The following is a 27,082-nucleotide window of genomic DNA, read 5'->3' as shown; positions in this document are numbered from 1 at the left end:
AGACATTTGGTATAAAGCACTATATAAAAAGTTAATAATATTTCAGGTTATAAATCAGCTACCAAAATATCCAACTAAATAGAATCATGCTGATTTATTAATTTGAAGTTGAAGGTGCAGAGTTCTTTACAGGATCTCTTCATACTTTCTCTGGACTTGTTCATGGAATATTGATGCATATATTGCCGTGCCATTGAACCCAGGCGATTCGCTCCAATTTCTGCATCTCTCTTAGCAGCTTGCTAGTTAGTGCATGTTTGATGTTGACTTATGGTTGCACGTTGATTGATATCTGTTTTGCCTTTGCAGGTGCCAGACCTAAGAGAATGCAGAGGAACAGCATGGACAGTTTGGACTTGATAAAGTTTCCCTCGGAGAAGGTGAGAGCTCAGTCTTCCGCATCTGTGGGTGTAGTGGGTTTCGGACACGCGAAGATGTGGTCAGGTTAATTCGGAAGGTGCTTATCTGCGAGGGCTTGGAGACAGGTGGACTTCCAGTTGTGGTTTCAATGTCCTTTAACCATCCTGTGGCCATATTTCCATGGTACATGTGTAGGAGGCTGGCCTGGCTTGTAGTGGGTACCAGAGGTACTTACACCTTGTGCCAGGTCCAGTTATCCCTTAGTGTAGAAGAGGTGTTTCTAGCAGCTTAGACTGATAGAAGGTAGCTATGGCAAAGCAGCTTAGGCTGAAGTAGGAGACATGTAAAGCTCCTACTATACCACTTGTATCATATGCACAATATCATAAGAAAAACACAATACACAGAGTTACTAAAAATAAAGGTACTTTATTTTTATGACAATATGCCAAAAGTATCTCAGTGAGTACCCTCAGTAGGAGGATAAGATATATACACAAGTTATATGTACACAAACCAAAATTAGGTAAGTAATAGCAAGAAAAGTAATGCAAACAGTGTAGAATTACAATAGATTGCAATAGGAGCACATAGGCATAGGGGCAACACAAACCATATACCTCAAAAGTGGAATACGAACCACGAATGGACCCCAAACCTATGTGAGCTTGTAGAGGGTCGCTGGGACTGTAATAAAACAGTGAGGGTAACAAAAATACTCCACCCTCAGACCCTGAAAGGTAGGTGTAAAGTGCACCTACTACCCCCAGAGAGCACAGAAGTCGTGATAGGGGGATTCTGCAGGAAGAACAAACACCAGCAATGCAACAACAGTAGATTTCCAGACCGGAGTACCTGTAAGACAAGGGGACCAAGTCCAATAGTCGCGACAGTGTCGAGAGTGGGCAGGAGCCCAGGAAATGCCAGCTGAGGGTGAAAGGAAGCTGCCACCGGGTGGAAGAAGCTTGGAGTTCTGCAAGAAAGAAGAGGACTAGGGACTTCTCCTTTGGAAGATGGATGTCCCACGTCGCGATGAAGCTTGCAGAGGTGTTCCCACGCAGAAAGACCGCAAACAAGCCTTGCTAGCTGCAAGTGTCGCGGTAGAGGTTTTTGGGTGCTGCTGTGGCCCAGGAGGGACCAGGATGTCACCACTTGGAGGAGGAGACAGAGGGGGTACCCAGCAACTCAGGGAGCCCTCACAGAAGCAGACAGCACCCACAGAAGTACCCTAACAGGCACTTAGAAGAAGAGTGAACCAGAGTCCACACAAAGTCACAAAAGGGAGTCCCACTGTGCCGGAGGACAACTCAGAAGGTTGTGCACTGCAGGAAGGAGTGTCGGGGACCCATGCTTGGCTGTGCATGAAGGAAATCCTGGAAGAGTGCACAGGAGCCGGAGCCGCTGCAAATCACGCGGTACACAGCTTTGCAGTCTAGCGTGGGAAGGCAAGGACTTACCTCCACCAAACTTGGACTGAAGAGTCACTGGACTGTGGGAGTCCCTTGGACACAGTTGCTGTGTTCCAGGGACCACACTCGTCAGGATGAGAGGGGACCCAGAGGACCAGTGTTGCAGTCTTTTGGTGCCTGCGTTAGCAGGGGGAAGATTCCGTCGACCCACAGGAGATTTCTTCTGAGCTTCTGGTGCAGGGGGAAGGCAGGCTACCCCCAGAGCATGCACCACCTGGAAACAGTTGAGAAAGCCAGCAGGATGAGGCGCTGCAATGTTGCTGGTAGTCATCTTGCTACTTTGTTGCGGTTTTGCAGGCGTCCTGAGCAGTCAGCAGTCGATACTTTGGTAGAAGGTAAGAGGGAGATGCAGAGGAACTCTGATGAGCTCTTGCATTCGTTATCTAAAGAATTCCCCAAAGCAGAGACCCTAAATAGCCAGAAAAGGAGGTTTGGCTACCAAGGAAGGAGGATTGGCTACCAAGAGAGGTAAGAGCCTATCAGAAGGAGTCTCTGACGTCACCTGCTGGCACTGGCCACTCAGAGCAGTCCAGTGTGCCCTGAACACCTCTGTTTCCAAGATGGCAGAGGTCTGGGACACACTGGAGGAGCTCTGGGCACCTCCCCTGGGAGGTACTGGTCAGGATCCTTTGTCCAGTTTTGCGCCAGAGCAGGGCTGTGGGATCCCTGAACCGGTGTAGACTGGCTTATGTAGAGATGGGCACCATCTGTGCCCATCAAAGCATTTCCAGAGGCTGGGGGAGGCTACTCCTCCCGAGCCTTCACACCTATTTCCAAAGGGAGAGGGTGTAACTCCCTCTCTCAGAGGAAATCCTTTGTTCTGCCTTCCTGGGCCAGGGCTGTCTGGACCCCAGGAGGGCAGAAACCTGTCTGAGGGGTTGGCAGCAGCAGCAGCTGCAGTGGAGACCCCGGAAAGGCAGTTTGGCAGTACCTGGGTACTGTACTAGAGACCCGGGGGATCATGGAATTGTCTTCCCAATACCATAATGGTATTGGGGTGACAATTCCATGATCTTAGACATGTTACATGGCCGTGTTCGGAGTTACCATTGTGACGCTATACATAGGTAGTGACCTATGTATAGTGCACGCGTGTAAAGGTGTCCCCGCACTCACAAAGTCTGGGGAATTTGCCCTGAACGATGTAGGGGCACCTTGGCTAGTGCCAGGGTGCCCACACACTAAGTAACTTTGCACCCAACCTTCACCAGGTGAAGGTTAGACAAATAGGTGACTTATAAGTTACTTAAGTGCAGTGGTAAATGGCTGTGAAATAACGTGGACATTATTTCACGCAGACTGCACTGGCAGGCCTGTGTAAGAATTGTCAGAGCTCCCTATGGGTGGCAAAAGAAATGCTGCAGCCCATAGGGATCTCCTGGAACCCCAATACCCTGGGTACCTCAGTACCATATACTAGGGAATTATATGGGTGTACCAGTATGCCAATGTGAATTTGTAAATTTAGTCACTAGTCTGTTAGTGACAAATTTGGAAAGCAGAGAGACCATAACCACTGAGGTTCTGGTTAGCAGAGCCTCAGTGAGACAGTTAGGCATCACACAGGGAACACATGCAGGGCACATACTTATGAGCACTGGGGCCCTGCCTGCCAGGGTCCCAGTGACACAGAGACTAAAACAACATATATACAGTGAAATATGGGGGTAACATGCCAGGCAAGATGGTACTTTCTTACAACATGTATCCATTATAAGGCACATTTCAATCACATACTATTTACAGCAGAAAGTCTAACACAATGGATGAGGCAGGCTACCCAAGGTCACAAGGTGTGTAAGCAATGGACCAGAAAGTTGTCACAATGATAATTATACCTGCCCCGAGGAATGGTGCACGCCTACAACGTGGTAATTTGCGACTGAGCACCTTATTCAAAACATACTCAGTCGTACCTGCCAGTCCCCGTCCCCCCATATCTGGGTGTTAAACAGAGGCGTTAGAACAAGTCGAAGAGTTGGGGTGCTGTCCATCGATATCACCTGACTTTGTAACTTAAGCATGTCTTTTTTTATAAGTATTAGAAAACACCTGGAACTCTGTGACCTTTTCTTCTCACCTGTAACCCAGCTAGAATGTAACTAGTAAAATTTACAAAAACCCGAAACATGTAGTCAGATTAAGGAATAGTAAACAGTCTTCCATGTTCAAAGGATTAGCAGCACTTTGTCACCCAAAATTGCCTGTCATGAAGTAGTTTTTAAGTCTATTTATTGTTAATTCTCTATCTGAACTCCATCAGGGATATATGGGGGTGCTGCAGCACCCCGACAGTCCTACTTCCAGGGTCATTGGTGTTAGTCATGAAAATGTATGGTATTCTGATGGACGTCGGCACAGATAGACAATTAATCTAACCTTTCATGCACAAAGTCTCCAATTCCAGTGAAGGTGAATGCATAGAAAAATTGTTACATTTCGATAGTATGCTTTTTCCCTTTTAATTTTTCATGAAAAATATTTTCTACAGCACTTACACATCGATTATTCAGTGTAAAATTAGAACTAAGACTAAGGGCCTCATTACGAGACTGCCAGCCCCGCGGTGGCGGTCGGGACTGCCGCTGTTGTGGCCGGGGTTCCACCAACACTACCAGGATCCATGATCCCGATGGCCTGGCGGTGGCAGAGATCATAATCCGCCAGGGATTACTACCTTGTTCTCCGCCAGCCTTTTCATAGCAGTAACACCGCCATGAAAAGGCTGGTGTAGAACAGGTGCAAGGGGCCATGAGGGGCCCCTGCATTGCCCATGCACTTGGCATGGGCAGTGCAGAGGCTCCCTGCCCAGCAAAATGGCAATCTTCACTGTCTGCCTTGCAAACAAAACAGAGATCATCATCTTCGGCCCCAACAAGACAGCATGGAATGACTCCTGGTGGCCTACCACCCTTGAACCACCCCCACCACCCACGCACTCAACCTTGGCATCATACTGGACTCATCCCTCTCCATGACCCAGCAAATCAACCCCATATCATCCTCCTGCTTCAACACCCTTTGCATGCAACGCAAGACTTTTAAATGGATACCTTTAGAAACAAGAAGAACAGTCACCCATGCCCTCATTAGCAGTAGACTGGACTACGGCAACGCCCTCTACGCAGGGACCACAGCCAAGCTTCAAAGAAAACTCCTGCAAATCCAGAACGCAGCTGCACGTCTCATCCTCAACCTCCCTCGCCACAAACACATATCCACCCACCTCAGATCCCTATACTGGCTGCCCATCAACAAAAGGATCATTTTCAAAGTCCTCGTCCACACTCACAAAGCCCTCCACGGCACTGGACCGGCTTACCTCAACGAACAAGTAAACTTCTGCATACCAACTCGCCAGCTCCGCTCCACCGACCTTGCCTTCGCTACAGTCCCCGGAATCCAACACACCACCTCCGGTGGTAGATCCTTCTCCCACCTCGCCGCCAAGACCTGGAACTCCCTCCCCACCAACCTATGCAAGACCCAGGACCTCCTAACCTTCAGAAAGCACCTAAAAACATGGCTTTTCGAGCAGTAAATGCCCCCCCCCCCCCATCCCAGCACCTTGAGACCCTACCGGGTGAGTAGTGCGCTTAAGAAATTATTTGATTGATTGAACATTGAAAGGGTGCTGGTGCACCCTGGGGGGCTACAGCATTGCCGGCAGCTTAATTATGAGCTGGAGACAATGCTGTAGCCTGTGTCCCGCTAGGCTGGTGGGCGTAAAACAAGGTTTCCATCCCCCATGGCCTAGTGGGAAACTCCTAATAGGTCCTGCAGGGTGGTCGCAACGAAGGCATGGTCACACTGTCGGGAGTTTGGCAGACTGGCTTCCCAGTTAACCAAACTCGAAATGGGGCCCTGAATGTACCACTAATTTTATGGCTGTGTTGGTGTGTTTTTTTTTTTTGCATTTCAGTTACCTGGCTACTCCTCTGATAAGTTCTATAAAATGCCCACTATTTCTTCAATGAGTACCACTGGTGCAGATGTAAAGTCTGCAGACTTTACAAGAATTCCACACATGTAGGTGATATTTCTGCATGAAATCTTAAACAATTCGGACTTTGTAAATCAGGTCCTGATTTGATATGCAGCATTTAAACTTCTAGCAGGTGTAAGTTACACATACACCTGAAAAAAGCTTTGAGAATCGGGCCCATAATTCCCGTTTCCAAACACTGGAACTTCATCACTGGTCCACCCCCTTCCCCCCACCCCAATTTATCACCCATAAAACCGGAAAAGAATACTATAGATGCTCGGATAAACCTCTAAAAATACGAAAGAATAGTTTATTGGGATCTTCAGTTAACAACAAACATAACCTCCTATTGTGTTGCTTAAGGGCCTACACGGTGATGGAAGAATACAACATTTTTACATTTAATTAAAAAAATATCTTAAACTATTGCCCTTACATTGTCCGCTTTACTGTACAAAGAACACAGTCTTATTGTGAAATTGCAATTACACCTGGACCTTATCTGTAGTTTATGATTTTTGTGTATGCTGATTTTGTTCTCCCACTCTGATCCCATTCTAAGCCAAGACAGAAGGAATTTTATGGTTGCCAACACAAGCGCACAAACACTCAGTTATAAAAAGACAATGGCCTTTATTACAACCCTAGCAGTCCACGGACTGCCAGGGCCGCAGTGGCGGTCTCACTGCCGTGGGACCAGCAGTGAAGATCGCCATATTACGACTGCGGCGGTTTGGCCACTGCCAAACCGCCGCGTCCCCGCCCATCTCGCTGCTTTAACACAGCCCGCGGGGCTGAAGGTTTCTACCTCCAGTCCGGCGGGAGTCGAATAACCATTGATGGTTATTTCGACTAGGGACACTGCCAGCATTTTTCTGCCGTTATCACCACCACGAAAATGCTGACACACATACACCCCCTCAACCCCCTCCCCAGGTGGACTACACTTACCTCGTACGACAAGGTTCTTCTCCGTGAGGGGACGTGACCCGATGCTCCAGCCTCTGGCAGCGCCCCACCACCAGAAGACCACCACACAGAATTACTGGTCCTAATTCTGTGGGTGGTCTTTTTCTGGCGTGGCAGCCGCCAAAGCGCCGCCGACTGCCATTGCGAATGCCGCCGGATATTTGACTACCGGCGGTGCGGATATCCAGCTGCAGTCATAATACGGTGGTCGGAAGACCGCCAGCACTGGCGGTCTTCTGGCGGCTGCGGCGGTGTTCGGAAGACACTGCTGCAGTCATAATGAGGGCCAATATGTGGTTTCGCTGACTGACCTCAAGCCCTAACAGTCTAATTCTACAGTTGCTACAGATGTCGACATATTTGACAATCTGTAAAAAGCCCATGCATACACCTGGAAAGGTACCTACATTTGAGATTTCCACATGTACACCTTCTGTATTACCTCCTGTTGCGTACACACCATAGGCGAAACTAAGACACGTGTATTTGCACCTGTGATGGCCTTTCCCTATATGGAAAGAAATGCTAGGGCGCTTCTACACATAAATTGCATGCTTACGCCAGGCTCTTTTGGCACGAAAGACACTATGATAGTCGTTTGTGAAAAATTATTGGAACAGTTTGTGAATGCCCTCAAAGGTATGGATTTTTGGGTGTTCCCACATTCACATTTGCTACCCTTCTGTCTTCTCATTGAAAAAACAATTTTCTCCACTGTTAAGGTGAACTTATGACAGCAGCAAAGCTTGCGTATTTTACCCGTGATGAAATACTTTCCACACAAATTGACAAAAATATTGCCAAAAAAATATCAAGGACACAAATACCAACTTTACAAATCTTACGTGTAAATTCAAAAATATCGACAACAATATAGAAGATAACATTTTCATCAGAAAATAGGTAAGTATAACGAATTTTAACTATTGTAGAGTATATTATCTTCAAAACGTACTGTTTGAAAATATAATTTAAATACATGTACTTATGATATTAATAAATAATATTTAAAAGCATTTATCTTACAAACATAAAATATAAATATATACTGTAAAACAATTGTCCCAAAATAATTAAAACAACAAAAATACAGTGTCCCTGCACCTGGATGCGGCTACTCTGTGTTTGTCTCCGGACTGGGGACAACGTGCTGACCCAGAATTTGTGTAAACACGCACACGTGACTTACTGCCTCAGGTAGTAAGGTTAATGAGGCATCAAAGGAGCCTGATTAAACAAACATGGAGCACGATAACAGGCCTGTTGTCCGGCGGAAATATTCGCCTACGTGTCTTTAATCAAATTAGGACCATTCACCATTAACACTTGGAAAATCAAGCAAATCCATTCCATTTACCACCTGCCCTTCAAGGGGGTGCAGGGGAAGCTGTGAGGCTGGCAAGAGAGAGCATTCCACACTCCCCTGTCCCGTAGGATGGAACTGGCCGACAGCGGAGGCCTGGCCTAGTCGCTGCCCATTGCATGATAGTAATGGGATTTTACTGACCACATTTTCCAGCTAGTAATATCAGTCTTATTGTTTCTGCAGCCGGGAAATCTGGATGCAGAAACATTGGGCTAGTTGTGATCAGCAGGACCGGACTGGCCACAGCGGGCATCGGGTGTGTCCCCGGGAGGCTGGAAGGGTGGGGGGCAGTTTTGCAGTGGTGAGGGCCGGTTTTGCAGCTGTGGGAGCTTGTTTTGCAGCGGTGGGGGCTGGTGGTGAGGGCCGGTTTTGCAGCTGTGGGAGCTTGTTTTGCAGTGGTGGGGGCCTGTTTTGCAGCAGGGGGGGCCGGTTTTGCAGCGGTGGGAGCTGGTTGTGCAGGGTGGGGGCCGGTTGTGCAGGTGTGGGGGCCGGTTTTGCAGCTGTGGGAGCTTGTTTTGCAGTGGTGGGGGCCTGTTTTGCAGTGGTGGGGGCCTGTTTTGCAGTGGTGGGGGCCTGTTTTGCAGCAGGAGGGGCCGGTTTTGCAGCGGTGGGAGCTGGTTGTGCAGGTGTGGGGGCCGGTTTTGCAGCTGTGGGAGCTGGTTGTGCAGGTGTGGGGGCTGGTTGTGCAGGTGTGGGGGCCGGTTTTGCAGCGGTGGGAGCTGGTTGTGCAGGTGTGGGGGCCGGTTGTGCAGGTGTGGGGGCCGGTTTTGCAGCTGTGGGAGCTTGTTTTGCAGCGGTGGGGGGCGGTTTTGCAGTGGTGAGGGCCGGTTTTGCAGCTGTGGGAGCTTGTTTTGCAGTGGTGTGGGCCAGTTTTGCAGCTGTGGGAGCTGGTTTTGCAGCGGCGGGGGCCGGTTTTGCAGCAGTGCTGCAAACTCAGCACCCAGGAACAAAAGCAGCAGTGCTTCCCAGTTGCACCTCCTCCCCCCGACCCGGGGGTTGGTCTCACAAAATTGCCAGGGCTGCTTTGGGTTCCCAGTCTGGCCCTGGTGATCAGGTGGATCATTGTCTCCCCAGGATATACCACTCTGCCTGACTCATAATCAGTCGTGGGCTGCTCTTCCAGAGGGCAAATGAGTGATCAATTAAGCCAAATACTGTCAGAACAAACCAAGGAATCAGGTAACTAACATTACTTTCATCACTATTTAAAAAAACAAAAAAAACAATCAACCGACCAGGGGCACAGGGGCGGCTCCTGTAGGGGTAAATCGGCGGGGCGGGGGCACAAAACAAACATAACATAAATAAATGTAAAATAAAGAAACTTATCTGACCTGCCGCATTGCCATCACCACCTCTGCACCGCTCTTCTGGCTCCAGTTGCAGGCACAGACTCCCAGCCTGCCCTGCGGCCAATCCTAGTTCTGTTCTCACATGAGAGCAGCGTTAGGATTGGCCGGAGTGCCCTGGCTTGGCGCTCCCAGGCAGAATGGGAGCCTGTGCCTGCTCTCTCCAATCCAGCAACACAGTGCCAGGTTGGAGAAAGCTCAATGCGTATGTGTGTTTGGCCGGCCCGAGACGGCCGGCCAAACACACATGCGCACTGAGGGGAGTGCACACCACTCCCCTCCATCCCCATCATCACCCGAAGCCCCGCCCCTTGAAAAATAAAAACAATAATAAACGTTTATTGTTGTTTTTTTTTGTTTCAATTTGCAGCTGTCGGGGGGCGACGCTCCTCCCCCATAGCAGAGGAGCCACTGTTGCAGGAGCATGTACCATTTGGCGATATTGTTAATTATTTCATCTTTTGGGGTTTCCAGAATTACCACTGGAGAGCCTTTGAGATTTCTCAGTAATGGATTTCAGGGGTGTCCAAGGGAGGTCCAGTAGTTACTGCACCATTTTTAAAATGTCTACATGAGATATAGTTTCGTACAAATAATCTTATTTTAAGTCATTTACATATTCACTTGTAATCCCGAAAGTTTAACAGGGAACCCCTAGTTTAGCTGGTGCCCGAAAATATGACCCAGTTTTAAAACACTAGGTACATGATATGATGGGCCTGTCAGGCAAATTCATGGTTTCGCGTGAAACCTCCTCTGAGCCTCAACTACGTCACTCAAAAGAGAACACTCCCTATCACTCCTTTCACTTTTGTCACAAAGAAAAGGTTTAAAAGCAGAGCGGCCACTATTACAAAGCCCCTGTTCAGACTGTGGTTTGCAGGGGTATCAGAATCATCCGAGGCAAACCACTCTTTGCACTGGAGCCGGAAATATAAAAATCTAATGGTTCGATTTCCACTCCATTCATTTCTGCAGGTGAATAAATGGGACATGTCAATTTTGGTGCCGGAAACACCAAAACCCGCGCGCTACGCCCCACTTTCATAGCAAAGCTGACAATTGCTTTTTATTGCATCTGTGAAATAACAGACAAGCTTATCGCTGTTTATCTCATGATGAGGACACAGAGGATTCGGAATTGTGTTTTAGGCCTCCTGGGTCATGGGATCTTGTACATTTAAAGTTACTGGGTTATGAAGGAATGGGAGAAAAGTATAAAATAGAACACATAATTACCAGTACTTAATTTGTGAATGAGAGAGTGCCGGTGCCCTACTCAGTCCATGGCCAGGGCAGTTAAACGTCGGCCTCTTTAATTCACTAACAAACACTTCCTGCGACTTTCTCTGACTCTCCGGTGTTCCGGATTTCTCCCTTGCTGACACTTTGTCCGTATTTGTTTTCCTCCGTGTTTCCTATTGATCTGTTTTTTCTCCCTCTTTTGCTTTCCAGTAATATCTGATGCGGAAAGCTAAGTGCCGCCCACTCAAAAATAAGTGCCGGGCCCCACCGGCTCAAATTAAGCACTGATAATTACATGTCCATACCACTTTCATGTTTTATAATGGACAGACGTATAATCACTACAGTGCTTTGATCTATTGTTAGTCTGCATTGTAAGGGAAATATCCAGAACAACGCGTCCGGAACCACGCCTGCGTTGTTCACCTAAGCAGAACAGCGCTTGCTTGAACACCGCTGGCCTTTTTCTCTCCCTTAACCACACATGTGCTGAACAACGCACACACGCACATGCATGGTTAAGGCAGAGAACAAGGAAGATCCATCGGGAGAGGACGAGGTCAGGTAGGTGGGGCTGGGGCAGGGTTGGGTGTAGTTTTTAGGGGTGCGGTCAGGGGCGAAGGGGTTGGGTGGTTAGTTTTTTTTTTTTTTTTTTAAGGGGTGGGGGTCGGTGCTATGGTGGTTAGGGTGGGGTAGGAGGTCGGGGTAATTTTGTATTTAGTGGGGGGTTGGGTTTTTAGGAGCGGGGTAATAGTGCGGGTAGGGGGGTTGGGTTTTTAGGAGCGGGATGGGGGGTCGGGTAATTTTGTATTTGGGGGTTGGGGTAATTATGTTTTTAGGGCAGGTGGGGAGGCTGGATTTTAGTGGTGAGGGTCAGGGTAATTTTGTATTTAGGGAGTGTGGGGTAGTTTTGTATTTAGGGTGGGTGGGGGCGTGTTAGGGGGGGTTGAGGACATTTTGTTTTTAGGGTGGGGGTGTGTTTTTAGAGGGTAGGCGGCCGGGGTAATTTTGTATTTAGGGTGGGTGGGGGGGTTCGGGTTTTTAGTGGCGGGGTTGGGGTAATTTTGTATTCAGGGCAGGGGGGGTCAGGTTTTTAGGGGCAGGGGTGGGGGATCGGAGTAATTTTGTTTTTAGGGGTTGGGTAGTTTTATTTTTGTGGGTGGGGGTCGGTTTTAGAGCTCAAGATGGGTGGGGGTATTGGGGTAGTTTTTAAGGGTGGGAGGGTCTGGGTACTTCTTATTTTAGGGGTTGGGTATTTTTAATTTTTGGGGGGTGGAGGGTCGGTTTTAGGGCTTAAGGTGGGTGGAGGTATCAGGGTAGTTTTTAAGGGTGGGGGGTCGGGGTACTTCTGTTTTTAGGGTGAAGGGTGGCATGCGACAACCACACTTGCTGTTTCCACACATGCCTTTACTAGGCATGCCTTTACCATGAAAAATCCATGTAAAGGCATGCGTTGTAAAGGCATGCGTGGAAACAACGCGGTTGTTGTTCCAACCCCGTTGTTCAGGCATGCGTGGTTGCCGCATGCGTGGTTCCATCATACTACCGCCTTGTAAGTGTGTATCAGTTGTCAGTCATGTAGTACATTTTGTTGGAGTGACCTTACAACATTTCATTGGTCTAGAATCAAAAGTTAATATCTCAATCCTAGTTGTAGAAACAGTCTATATCCTGTAGACCTGTCCAAAGTTGGGCTCCTGATCACCAGCTGGCAAAGCCGGAGCATAAAGGGTAACATCCTGTGCTTAATTTGTAAAAGACTAAGGGCCGGGGCAAAGGTTTGCTCAAGAGCCCCAGGCCAGCGCAATTGGGTGTTGGTGACCCCAGTACCAAGGATGCATGGTTTGGCTCTTTCATCCACCACCAGACCCTCTCAGCCTCTTTATCCCACTCCCGCAGATTATTTTTCATCCCTGCTTTCTCCATTTGTCACATATTTTTGGGTAAATCTCCTCCCTTTCCTCCTTGTGTGCTTTTCTCTCTCTTGCTCTGAGTCTTAAAAGAAAAAATAAGTGCTGTTACCCAGAAATGAGTGCCAGTGTGACCCAGCCTTATCCACCCGCTCAAATTAAGCACCTTGAAATCCATGCCTTAAGATGACACCCCATTCAAGAGAGGTGCCTGGAATGTTGAAACAGGCCCTGGATTGGCCTTTGTGCTTTTGGTTTCTGTCGCAAGGTTTCCTTACTTGAATAAATGCTTAATTTAAAGGATGGAAAGGATGCTAAATCTAGGGATGCCTGACGGCCCCTATACTGGGCAGGGAATTTACTAAAGAAATACGGCTGTCCTATTTATGGCATGTAATGCACAACAACGGGTGTCCTACGTCCTTCTAAATCTAGAGAAAGCGGTCGGACCCAGTTCACAGAAAATTTGCAATTTTCCGGTACCACCACGGATTACATCTGCACTAAAAGGCCAATGCACACATGGACTATGCTTACAGAATTTGTTCACATAAATGTGTGGTATTATCATACATTTCAGGTGTTGCCTTTTAAAAAAAATGTATTTTGTTTATTTATGTTTATTTACAACCCTACAGTCGCAGAATTAACACAGGTAATTCCACATGGGTAGAGTACAGAAATGTTTTGAAGTTTCACCCAAAAAACTCAATGTACTACTTTAATTCACAGAAACACATTTTTCACTAGGTGAAATTTCCTTCACTTCGACCGAAAAAATGCTAAATTTGATTATTTTTTGCATTTTCCCAGGTGTCCTAACACCTGGATCATTTAGGTGTGAGTGTAGAAATGCCGATGAACCCACCTGAAAATGTGTGTGAATGATGATAAAGGCGCAATTAGACTGATGTTCACCTCTTATGAGTTCCATTTCTTGACCATCTCCTGATACTCCCTTTGAAATTAGACCTTAGGGGCCTCATTACGAGGCTGGTGGTCTTATGACCGCCTGCCTCGTGGTGGTGGTAAGAACCGCCGCTGCCGTGGCAGTCTGACTGCCACATTAAGACCCTGACGTCAGACCGCCTGGGTTCCGCCGCCTCCACCGGGATCGGTGATCCTGATGTGTTGACGGTGGGTGCAGGTCCGAATCAGCAGCACCGCTTTGCTGATTATGACCTGGTTCTCTGCCAGCCTTTTCATGGCAGTATTACTCTCATGAAAAGGCTGGCAGGGAACAGATGCAGGGGGCCACAGGAGGGGCCCTGCACTGCCCATGCACTTGGCAAGGGTAGTGCAGTAGTCCTCCCTGCCCGGCACCCTCGCAATGTTCAATGTTTGAACTTTGCAAAGGTGCTGGTGCACCATGCAGCCGACAGCATTGCCGCCAGCCCGATTGCGAGCCGGAGACTATGCTGCCTCCACTTTCCCGCTAGCATTGACAAGCAGAAACCTCGGTTTCTGCCAGGCAGCCTAGCGGGAAAGTCTTAATGGGTCCGGCGGGGAGGAAGCCAGTGTGACGGCTTCCCATCCACCGAACTCCTAATGAGCCCCTAGGTCTTCTCTAGTTTCAGTAGCAGTGCTATCTCCACATGTACATTTATGGCGAGCCTCCTTTTGTGAATCAGATAACACTTTGTGGGAAGTTCTGAAGTGCTTTCTGTGAGGAAGCCTAACTTTGATTGATTGTTATCCCCTTATGACGACAATGTATTTTTTCTAGATGTTTTTTGGCTGATGGAGATAAAAGACCCCATTCACAAAGCCATTTATGTAATTTTATAAATCAGGTTTACAGTTGCAAATTGTAGTATTTACAAATGGTTTCGCTTTCACAAAATGTGACCTAGCAGGCGTAAATCCATTTACTCCTGCATAATGGTACCCCACAACAGAATAGATGTATGCATGCGTAGATACCATACATGAAGACGGAAGTGGAAGGACCAGACCATGGATCACTTGTATGAACATCCACTCATCTGTGAGTTTGGGAAATTTCGAAAAATCCTATCTGACCTCTTTCCACCCTGATAATAGTCTGAAATTTTGTACTGGAAAGAGCAAGATTAAATCCCCTCCAGGTTAGTTTCTCTATGGGTAAAACATAAATAAAATGTGCAATTGCTTAGTGGGGCTACCATTTCTCATGGTATATTTGCACTTTGAATAGGATTATGCAGTAGCTCTATGCGTACACCAAAAAATGTCACATCTTACTCCTAGTAGGACACATGGAAAGCTGTGAATAGGGAAAACTTCATATATTTGTACCATCATGCAGGTCCCAGTCCCAGGCCAGCGCTCCCCTGTTGCTGCATCGCTCTCTCCTGTTTCTTGCTCGTTGTCACTGCCTTTTCCTCCTACCCCCTGTCTTTCTGAGTGCTTTCTCCTGCTTTTTGCCTAATTTTCACTGCTTTCTCCTTTTCCTCATGTTTTTCAGAGTGTGTTCTCCTGCTTTCTACCTCGTTTTCACTGCTTTCTCTAACCTTCTCCCCATTTTTCTGAGTGGTTTCTCCTTTATGCCTCGTTTTTCTGCTTTCCCTTCTCTCCCCCTGTTTTTCCGAGTGCTTTCTCCTGCTTTATGCCTCGTTTTCCTGGCATTCTCCTTCCCTTCCCCTGTTTTTCTGAGCGCTTTCTCCTTTTTGCCTTGTTTTTACTGCTTTCTCCTCCTCTCCCCCTACTTTTCTGGGTGCTCTCTCCTGTTCTTTTCCTTGTTTTCACAGCTTTCTCCTTCCTTTCCCTGTTTTTTTATGAGTACTTTCTCCTGCTTTTTGCCTCCTTTTATCACTGTTCATTCCTTTTTTCCCCATGGCTCTTCCGCCTCCTGCCATTTTCCCACCACCCGCCGAGCCTTGCCCACTACCTCCCAGCACCCATCCTTCCTCCCAGGACTTCTTAATGAGCGCTGCAGCATGAAGCCCCTCTGCATCCACCTGCACCTGGCTCTTCCACCCCACAAAGATACACAGCTGCTGACCTCCAAGCCCCAGACGCACCAACAACCACTGCTGCCGCACACCCCCGCGTACCACCAGAGGACCATTCTCCTGCAAACACTGCCGCCTCACCTTCAGCACCGAAGCAACCAATGACAACAGCAAAACCACAAATGCGGCCGCACCCGACACATCGACCGAGACCACCATGCACGTTCATGAGACCACCATGCACGTTCACTAGTTAAACACACCACCGAGGGACACAGTCTCCTCCCGCCCCCGGATGTCATCTTCCTCACAGAAACCTGGCTCAGCCCCACCTCTACACCAGACATCACCACCTGCATCCCCAAAAGTTACAAGATAACACACCGGGACCGAACCAACAAGCACTGAGGTGGAATTGCCATCATCTACAGGGATACCATCCGCTGCACGACATCCCTTGACGACCAGACACCAGTAATAGAACACCTCAACTTTCAACTCCACACAGACGGAAAAAGCACCCTCAGAGGCACCCTTGCCTACAGACCACCAGGACCACACCCTTGCTTCTGCAACAGCATACCAAAACTCATCGCCCCGCAAGCAATCTACTCCAAACACTATATATTACTAGGGGACCTCAACTTCCACATTGACGACCCCAGCTGTGCCAACTCCACTGACCTCCTAGATGGTCTCAAGCAGCTCATCACTGATCCTACCCACATCTCAGGACACGCTTGACCCCATCTTCACCTCCAGCGACAGAGTAAGGTACATCCACACCACACCACTCACCTGGTCCAACCAGCACAGCGTACACTTCACCATCTCAAGATCCACCTACCCGGCATCACACCCAAAGGTTCACGCAAAACCACTCGAAAAGGGTATCAGAAGACCAGTGGAAGACACTCTCTGCTCCCACCTCCCAGACTTCACAGATGACCTGAACAAGCAGCAAACAGCTTTTTCCTGTGAATCACAGAATGCAGCAAAGGTCAAAGAACAAACCAAAAGAGGACCTGAATTCCACCAAATGCAACTGCCAACAACTTGAAAAGGAAGTGGTGCATCACAAAAAAAAACAGAAGACTGCGCTGCCTTCAGGACCACTCTCAACCAGTACCACTGCATCCTGAAAGAAACCAAGCAGAACGCACTAGCAGACCGCATTAAAGCCAGCACAAACCACATCAAATAAATCTTTGCCATGGTGAAGGAGTTCACCAATCCCACAGCCACCGAGAACGACATCACTCCCTCCTAGGAACTTATTCCACGACAAGATCTTGTCCATCTATAAAAACTATGAACGCCAACCCTCCGCCGCAGACAGAATCAACCAGCTCACACGCACAAACATAAACCCAGAACACCTTACACACTGGGAACTCCTCACCACGCAAGGCACTATCTCCATCATGAACTCCATGCACTCGGGAGCACCCTTGGACCCCTTCACGGACCCTTGCCCCCACCACGTCTTCAACCCCGGAAGCAAGACAATCGGTGATAAGCTCAGGAAGGTCCTGAAAACCTCCATCACTGGGCCTCCTTCCCGGAAGTCTGAAACCATGCTCAAATGAGGCCCCTCCTGAAAACAAATCCGCCGACCCATTCGAACTGAATAACTACCGGCCCATCCCGATGCTCCCCTATCCAGCAAAAGGCCTCGAGAAAGCAATCAACCAGCAACTCACCCAACACCTAGAAGACCACAACCTCCTGGACCCCTCCCAAAGCTGGATTTCGAGCTAACCACAGCACTGAGACAGCCCTGATTGCAGTCACGGATGACATCAGAGCCCTTCTGGAGTGTGGGGAAACAGCAGCTCTCATCCTCCTGGCCCTGTCCACCACGTTTGACACAGTTTCCCACCACATCTTGATCAACAGACTCCACCACATTAGGATTCAAGGAAACACCCTCAAATAAATCGCCTTGTACCACACCGGCCTCCACCCAAAAATGAACTTCCACAGATGCATGATGAATGTAGCAGACTGGATGAAGCATAACTGTCTGAAACTCAACACTGAAAAAAATGGAAGCCCTCATCTTTGGGAACACCTCGCTATGGACTGACACATGGTGGCCTGCAGAGCTCCACACCCCCACCTCAACAGACCACGCCCACAACCTCAGTATCATCGTGGACAGCAAGCTATCCATGAACAACAAGTCGACACAGTCTGATCCACCTGCTTCCACACCCTTCACCTGCTCTGCAAGATCTTCAGGTGGCTCCCAGCAAACACCAGAAGGACTGTTATGCAGGCTCTCATCACCAGCAGACTGGACTATGGAAACACGCTCTATGTAGGAATCACAGCACGCCTTGTGAAGAGATTCCAGACAATACGGAACTCACTGGCAAGACTCGTACTCGACCTCCCCAGAAGGACCGAGATCACATCAAACTACACTCGCTCCCGATTCAGAAGAGATACCAGTTCAAGATGCTGACCCACACCTACAAGGCGCTGCACAACTAAGGACCAGCATACATCAACGAACGCCTGACCTTCCACCAACTGTCCAGACACCTCTGATCAGCTTCCCTCTCCCTCGCAGACAACCTACGGATCCATTGAGGTAACATCGGAGGAGGCTCCTTCTTGCACATGGCAGCCAAAGTTTGGAACAACCTCTTCAACCCTACACCTCAGGACCGCACCATCACTCCAGTGATTCTGAAAAGAACTAAAGACCCGGAAGTCAAATGATCATACCTCCCGCAGCAGCTTACAGCTCCAGTGCCTCAAGATCCTCACGGGTGATGTGCTGCACTCTATTCATGTTTGATTGATTGAGTTCTACCAACATGCAGGAATACGTTTGACAGGTGTAGATTTAAGATACTCCATTCTAAATTGGTACCAAAGTATCCATTATAACAGGAATGCATGTTGTAACATGTTCATTATAGTAAAAGCTTTGGAAGAGAAATACCTGCGTTTTGTGGAGTACAGACACACAGGATAAAATTAACAATGATTAAGCTGTAGGTGGTAGTGACTTACTCTTGTAGTACTCCTGGATTTCCGAAATAAGCGCAAAGTAATATAGGAGTACATCACAAGAAACTCTTCATGAATCGGGCTCAAAGTCTGAGTACTTGAAGGCTGCAGACTAATTAATTAGGTGTTTTAAATGTAAAAGACGGTCCTGTGAAAGTACAATGCACAAAAACTAATTTTTCTTTTTTTGCCAAGAGCAATTTTTCAAAGCGAAGGCCATTTTAGCATATGAAATTTTTTGCCCTCATACTTTGGCAGTTCCTGGTGACAATGTCTAAATAAATTGGAGTAATGGGTGTCGGTGCCCCAATTTAATGATACTGAAATTACCTACCTCAGAAGGATCTAAGGCTGAATTGGCTTTGCAGAGGTTCAAATTTGTCACCTGCAGATGTCAGCAGTGAGTGTTTGACCCACTGAGCCTCTAGCTGCCACTGCTTGACTGTACTTCAAACACAACATAACTAGACTGACCAACATCAAGCAACCTTCTTGAACTTAAAATTGATCAACTTTTTTTCTTCTACAGGAGAAGAACGGTGACAGTCACCACATGGGTGATCTCAAAATGACAGGGAAAGAGTTGATGTCCATACCTTTGAAAGGCAAGAAATACAGAGATGGCCACGTAAATTCTGAGAGAAGGCCACGGAATTCTGTGGACTCAGCGCTGGATTCCAATGATGTCAGGGTTCAAGTAACGCATTCGGTAGGGCAGATTTTCTTAATTATGCTTGAGATGATAGTGAGAAAAGTTGGTCTTTTCACTTCAGATTTGATCATGACAGTAGCATTTTGGATCCTTTTTCTAATTTACAAGTGCTCCAGACTTTGTAAAATGTAATTTGTTTTCGCTTAGTTGAGCAGCCTTCATATAGATTAAGGAAGCACAACACAATTTTTTATGAAAATGTATGATAAGTACAAAATTGCACTTGCAAGTGCCTGTGAACATTGAAAGCGAGGGAACACGTCATATTTAAAAGTCAGACAACACATCAGCTGGAGTTTGCTTTGAAGGTACAATAAATTCCTGCTGTGATTTCACTGTTTCCACAACTGCGTTCTACTTGAATTTTGCAAGATTTAGTTGATATAACTAGACCATCACCCACAAATGTGGTACCCCTTCACCATAACCTTGGCTTTTTGTAAACAGTTAACAGGCATTACAAACATCTATAAAGCTAGACAAGTAAAGAACTTTGAAGTAGATTTTTGCAAATGACCTTGCACTACAACTTTAATTTAAAATTATTTGTTGCCCTGTTGGCTGTATTTACTGGCAAATACATTGAACCTAGTGGAGTGCCTGTTACATGTACAACTTTCCATGTAGCGTACAAAGGGGAGAGTTGTGATTGTGTCATTATCATATAGGCATCCAAAGTTGACATGTTTGTAGAAATGACTTCAGGAAAACCTTGAGTGTCCATCATAGGTCCAGGAGGGTTGTATGCATGATAAATGTCCAGGATATCCACCTAACTATGCATGATAAATGTCCAGGATATCCACCTAACATACATTTACAGACAATGGATCTAAATGAAACTAATTCCCATAGTCTATGGTTATCCTCAAAACCTGGCATAGACTAGCCAAATGCTGTCCCACCCCCCCCCCCACACAAAGGTGGCATGTAATTGGGCTAGGTTTAAATAATAGTTAACATCAAATCAATTTAAAAGATTATGGGGGTGATTCTAACTTTGGCGGTATGCCGGAGGCAGCCCGCCAAAGTTCCGCCGGCAGAATACCGATACGCGGTCAGAAGACCGCCGCAGTAATTCTGAGTTTCCCGCTGGGCTGGCGGTCGACCGCCAGAAGGCCGCCCGCCAGCCCAGTGGGAAACCCCTTCCCACGAGGATGCCGGCTCCGAATGGAGCCGGCGGAGTGGGAAGGGTGCGACGGGTGCAGTTGCACCCGTCGCGATTTTCAGTGTCTGCTATGCAGACACTGAAAATCTTGGTGGGGCCCTAGCAGACACTGAAAATCTTGGTGGGGCCCTGTTAGGGGGCCCCTGCAGTGCCCATGCCATTGGCATGGGCACTGCAGGGGCCCCACGACACCCGTTACTGCCAGCCAGGTTCTGGCGGTCAAGACCGCCAGAACCAGGCTGGCGGTAAGGGGGTCGGAATCCCCATGGCGGCGCTGCTTGCAGCGCCGCCATGGAGGATTCCTCAGGGCAGCGGAAAACCGGCAGGACACCGCCGGTTTTCCGTTTCTGACCGCTGCTGTACCGCCGCGGTCAGAATGCCCTGGGATGCACCGCCAGCCTGTTGGCGGTGCATCCGCGGTCCCCGGCCCTGGTGGTCCATGACCGCCAGGGTTGGAATGACCGCCTATGTCACTTTCTAGATGCAATTTGTCCCTGTGCACAAATTTCCATGCTGTTGGAAATCATGGTAGTTCCTAAAATGTTAGTTTGCTGTCCTTTTGTTAAAATGTGCTCCAGACTAGGACATTTCTGTAGGAGGCTGGCTCAGTTTATGGTGTACACCTATGGTGTGGCACCCTATACTGAGTCGAGGCAACCCTTAGTGATAGTGTTTAGGGGTCCAGATAGCCAAAGCTCACTAGAGGTAGCTGTGGTGAGCAGCTAAAGCGCATCCAGGAGGAATGTAAATAACCTACAATACCACAATAGTCAGTCATTATCCAATCACAAGAAAGAATGACCCCAGGTGTTGCAAAAATAAAGGTTTCTTTATTACAACACTATAGCTATACCAACATTGGTATATCTCCAGTCAGAAAGATGCTACTTTCCTACACTTTCAGCATAGCAACATAAGTTAGGTTTTCATAGAATTAATCGAAAACGACATCATTTGCATACTTAGTGGTTATCCTCAAAGTGTGGCACGCAGCTTGGGTTTAGGGACCTACTCTGGGCAAGCCTTTTTTACAATACTCTGTTCTTTAAGGTATCCGTGCTATGTGCTTCTATCACAACATGTGCTGCTTTGCTAGATGCACAGGTCTGATCAGAGCTGGCTATATTTTACCATTGAACAGCGTGCCTGAGACTATGTGGGTCATTCTGACCCTGGTGGTAGACTACCGCCAGGGCCAACGACCGCGGGAGCACCGCCAACAATCTGGCGGTGCTCCCATGGGCATTCTGACCGCGGCGGTACAGCCGCGGTCAGATACGGGAAACCGGCGGTGTCCCGCCAGTTTCCCGCTGCCCAGGGGAATCCTCCATGGCGGCGCTGCTTGGGATTCCGACCCCCTTACCGCCAGCCTGGTTCTGGCGGTTTTGACCGCCAGAACCTGGCTGGCGGTAACGGGTGTCGTGGGGCCCCCTAACAGGGCCCCACTAAGATTTTCAGTGTCTGCATAGCAGACACTGAAAATCGCGACGGGTGCAACTGCACCCGTCGCACCCTTCCCACTCCGCCGGCTCCATTCGGAGCCGGCATCCTCGTGGGAAGGGGTTTCCCGCTGGGCGGGCGGGCGGCCTTCTGGCAGTCGCCCGCCCGCCCAGCGGGAAACTCAGAATAACCGCAGCGGTCTTTTGACCGCGCAGCGGTATTCTGGCGGTTCCCGTTTGGCTGGCGGCGCACGCCGCCAGCCAAAGTTGGAATGACCGCCTGTGTGTGTTTTTCTCCAGAAAGGGCTTTTGGTAAAGTCACGTTGCACCACAGCACATGTGATATGGACAGCTAGCCATGGATTTTTAGCACACTTCACGTTGCCACATGGTACTTGTAGTCCCAACTTTTTAATGGGAAAAAAAGTATTTGAACATGGACTGATGTGAGGGAAAAGTGCTTAACATTCAACAACTGGCATTGAACAACTTGAGATCTCTGAAATGTAGAACATTTGCATCTTATCTTTCAATGCAACATTTCTACTATTATAAGATGAAGAAGTATGGTCACAAAATTCAAACCTTTTAAAGCCATAAAGTTTATCACTTCGCAAAAACTAGCTGGCATAATTGTAATTTCAAACACCCTTTCCAAACTCTTAAATAAAATATATCTGTCTATATCCACCACAATTGCAAAAAGAACAGTTGATGGATGGAATATAGACCAAATCAAACATTCACCCACTGTCACAGATCTGGGTTTAATCCATCAGTTTTTTTTGCTCACCATGCCATTCCAGTTTGGACCCAGCCATATGCAAATCAGTCTTGACCCTATTACTCATGGAAACAGTCCAGCCCGAACTGCCATGCCAGGTCCACCGTGGACCAGAAACAAGCATCTGGGGACCAGTTTCGAGGTATCACCCCTCTTCAGCCAGGCTAGCTTGAATCTGGTGGCATAGTGAGCACTAGACCCACATCTGGGCATACCCTTGCCACTTGGGGTGACAATTGCATAAAGTACAGTTGATGGACCGAATATAGACCAAATCAAACATTCACCTCCAGTCACAGAACTGGGTTTAATCCATCAGTTTGTTTTGCTCACCATGCCATTCCAGTTTGGACCCAGCCATATGCAAATCACTTTTGGCCCTGTTACCCATGGAAACAGTCCAGCCCGAACTGCCAGGTCTGGTCCTCCCTTGACAAGAAACGAGCATCCTGGGACTGGTTTCGGGTTATCACCCCTCTTCAGGCAGGCTAGCTTTAATCTGGTAGCATAGTGAGCACGGGACCTATGTCTGGGCATACCCTTCCCATTTGGGATGACAATTGCAAAAAGAACAGTTGATGGACGGAATGTAGACCAAATCAAACATTCACCCCCAGTCACAGATCTGGGTTTAATCCATCAGTTTTTTGCTCACCATGCCATTCCAGTTTGGACCCAGCAATATGCAAATCAGTCTTGATCCTGTTACCCATGGGAACAGTCCAGCCCGAACTGCCAGGCCAGGTCCTCCCTTGACCAGAAACAAGCATCCTGGGACCGGCTTATTTTTTAGGTTGATAGGCTGGTTTTACCAGTAGGAGTCCCATTGTGAATTGCCTGAATTCAGGGGACTTGACATGGGTCTGATATTAATGATGCAGGAAGTCTCCTCACCTGAACCCGGGCATTACAAGTTAATGTTTTCATGTTGGGGAATAACAGGTGGACCCAGTAAAACTAGGCCCTTTCCTGCATGCAGATTCCTGATCCCAGGAAGGTACCACAGACAGTTTTCATCTCTTATGGGCAGGATTGATATGTCAGTGGATCTGAGGATGGTTTTACCAGGTGCAAAATTCACCCATGAAAATCGTTCCCAATATTCCTGCATCTGGTAGTGCTGAGTGAGGGGACACCGGCTCATTCAGAGTTGGTGGGAGCGGTACCTCCAGATTTACCGCTCCGGTCAGCTAATAATGGGGACCTGGGGACAGAGACGTTTTTAGGCATGGGCAAAGTGGGCAGTGGCCCAGAGCATCTATCTTCAAAGGAGCCCGGTCAGTCTCAACTCTACCTATTTCTATATGCAAACCTCTCTTCTTTCTGCCACCACATTTTTCTCTTTCTCGGGGTCATCGTAAGGATTTTGGGGTCCTGGGCAAGGCATTGTTTTATATATATATATATATATACATATATATATATATATATATAATTTTTCATCCTTACACAAATAAGGCATATTTCAACTGTGTTTAAGTGACCCTCATTTTTTAAAGTGGGGTCCCAAAAACTGTATTTCCCGGGCCCCCAAGAGTCCTTAAGAAGACACTGACTGAGGAGGGTGTTCGCAGTCCCGGATAGTGCCTAAATCTAACTTAGAGGAAGTAATTTTCAAAGAGCATTTTGAAATATCAAATTCTCATTATTTCCTCTGCAGACTGTAATATTTTAAGAATCACGTGGCTCCCTTCCCTATTAAAAGTAATTATAATACTTGGGTATATAAATAGCACTGTGTCACCTTGCTTCTCATGTGCTGTGATAACAGATCTGACTATTGCTTCACTCAGTGGTGCTCGTTGTATCAACCTCCAAGGATGAGTCATTCTGACATGTATAACACACACAGTGCACTCAGCTCTCTGAAGCAAGCACATTAACCCGCACCGCTGCCCCACTCATTACTCTGGGTAGATCATTCTGATGACAAATGGTCTTGTTAAATATTCTTTTAAACTTACTGCATCACAGAATGCCACAAAATAGCGGCCAGTGCATCAGTTTTCTAAATATTGAAAAAGAGGACCCCAGGGTGCTGGCCTGCTGCTGAGCTGCGGTATCTGGAAGGAAGGGTCACCTTGAAATATGTTCACCCCTTTGTGATGTGAGGCGGTGGGATCCACAAGCTGAATGCACGTGATGGGGAGCCTGGCACACATTACAGATGGTATAATAAGTATTTTTCCCATGGAACAACCCCTTCACCTACACCCCTTGGACTTTTTGGCATATTCCTGCCCAGTTACCATCTTGAAACATACTTATGGCTGCCTCGCCAGGAGTAGGTTGGCATACTCACACACTGGCGCGGGTGGGAGTTTACCAACATTTGTACATAGGTCCGGGCAGAACCCACATTAACTTTCTACCATGCCTGAATCTGCAAATGCTGAATTTCTACCATTTGTGTGGACTTTTAATATTAACAAAACCTTTTTGCATAGGTAAAAGCATATTCCTCAATATGTGGACCAGGAATGGTGGTTGTTTTACCCTTGCAAACGTTGCTTCTAGGCACTCTCATGTTAAACGTAGGTGAGCAGGCATCCAGACATAACTACAGCCATATTCCTCACAGCATATTATTTGGTAAAAACCTTCACAGCAGGTTTATGGTAATGGGGTGTGGATGTAGCGGGAAGTGGTTAATGACCAAGAGGATGGAAGCCTTTTATATTGCCATTTTATTGTAAAGAGTAGTAGCACAGTGCCCATCTGGGGGGCAGAGAGTGCCTGTGGGAGGACACAGTAAACACAGGCTTTACAATAGAAGCCAGTGGAATGGTTACTGTTTTATGCATGCTGCATTGTCAGCACCGAGTTTAGTAATAACAGATGTTACATATACGCAGAATGTAATAAACTTGATATTATTAAGAGTAGTACTAATTCAAAGTCATTCTTATTGTTATTTTATTATGACTTGTATTAGAGATGTCGTAATTGTTAGTATGAGTACTATCCTTATTATTCTGTATATTATCACATGTGGCCATATCACCATACAGTATATAGGTGATGCAGACCTAGTGGTCCTCTTAGAGAGATGCCCACAGTGAAGTGAATTGTTGGCAATAGATAGTATAATCTTCTCTAAGGGAAGTCATTGCTCCAAGAAGTAGGCATTCCCACCCCGTGCACCTCCTCTAGCCCTCATCAATGGCAAAGGACAGAAACCCACCCCGTGCACCTCCTCTAGCCCTCATCAATGGCAAAGGACAGAAACCCACCCCGTGCACCTACTCTAGCCCTCATCAATGACAAGGGACAGAAACATTTCTTGACTCTGATGTGTTGGGTTAGAAAGGGGCGTTTAGTGTTATCTATGAGCATCTTGAAACGATCCGGCATTTAGGGCCTACCTGAGACTATAGTGAATGTTCGACTGTGTCCGAGGGTGTAACTTGGTTATTTGGCATTAGCTGGATATTTGAGCTCTGTATGGACATTTGAGGCTGTATCTGGACATTTTAAAGTTTTATTTCGTAATAGGAGGTTTCAGGGGTATCATGACCGCTGCCACCCCCTTCCCAAACCCCTCCCCCCACCTACACACACACACACACACACACACACACTTTAGCAGCCTGATTGGGAGTGAATGCCACTGGAAAGTTCTGATTAACATAAAACTTGAAATATTTTGTTTATAGTTCAATTTCCTTGGCGCAGAGAGTTCCTGGCCTCCAAACAGAAACTCATAAATACTAGTGTAAGTGGATAGTGTGATGGAGCTGTGAGGCGGGGAACAAATGAAACTGGAAACAGGAGAGCATGAAAGGGAGGGAGGAAAGGATGAGAGAAAGATGAATGGCTCGTAATATGGGTGGATGGTGAGATGAATGGAAAGGTGGATGGAAGACAGCTGGCCTGAGAGAAAACTGTAGAAAGGGAGAGAAGAATGGATGGATGCAAAGAAGGTTGAATGGATAAAGAGAAGCATAAGTTAAATAATAGATTTAAGGAAATATGGATAGATGTTTGAATGGAGGGGCAATGTGAAGGAAGAGCTAAAGAAGATGTATGGCTAAAGGGTGGATGTATGGTGAAAGGAAGAAAAGAAAAAGACAAAGTGGGATGGAGAACTAAAGATGGTCGAAAGAAGCGTCATCAGAATGAAGGATGGGAAATGGTGGAAAAACATAAAAGGAAGGACAGAAAGAAGGAAAAAGGCTGGAAGAAGGATGGAGTAAAGGATAGACATTTCGGAATTCCCTCTGGGGGAGCAATACTCTGAATGACTGCTGGGCTCACCCATTTACTTGCTCATTTATAGCCATTTGTAATGGGGGTCAAGGTCAATGTGGGGGTGGGATTATTTGTATGGCTACTCCCTTCGGAGGTTGTGTCAAACCATTTTATT

General features: G+C 47.3%; 1 protein-coding gene across 3 annotated transcripts in view; it reads left to right on the top strand.

Moving 5' to 3' along the window:
* GPSM1 (G protein signaling modulator 1) overlaps positions 1 to 27,082 on the top strand; it is a 581,170-nt gene that overhangs the window by 372,024 nt on the left and 182,064 nt on the right. For all 3 annotated transcript variants that reach the window (XM_069241618.1, XM_069241617.1, XM_069241619.1), the window contains exons 10-11: positions 310 to 380; positions 19,143 to 19,322. In XM_069241618.1, coding sequence (XP_069097719.1) covers positions 310 to 380; positions 19,143 to 19,322 — 251 coding nt within the window. The remainder of the gene's footprint in view (positions 1 to 309; positions 381 to 19,142; positions 19,323 to 27,082) is intronic.

The sequence above is a fragment of the Pleurodeles waltl genome, chromosome 6 (assembly GCF_031143425.1).
Source record: "Pleurodeles waltl isolate 20211129_DDA chromosome 6, aPleWal1.hap1.20221129, whole genome shotgun sequence".
Lineage (NCBI taxonomy): Eukaryota > Metazoa > Chordata > Amphibia > Caudata > Salamandridae > Pleurodeles > Pleurodeles waltl.
This window is presented reverse-complemented; position numbering and strand designations above follow the sequence as displayed.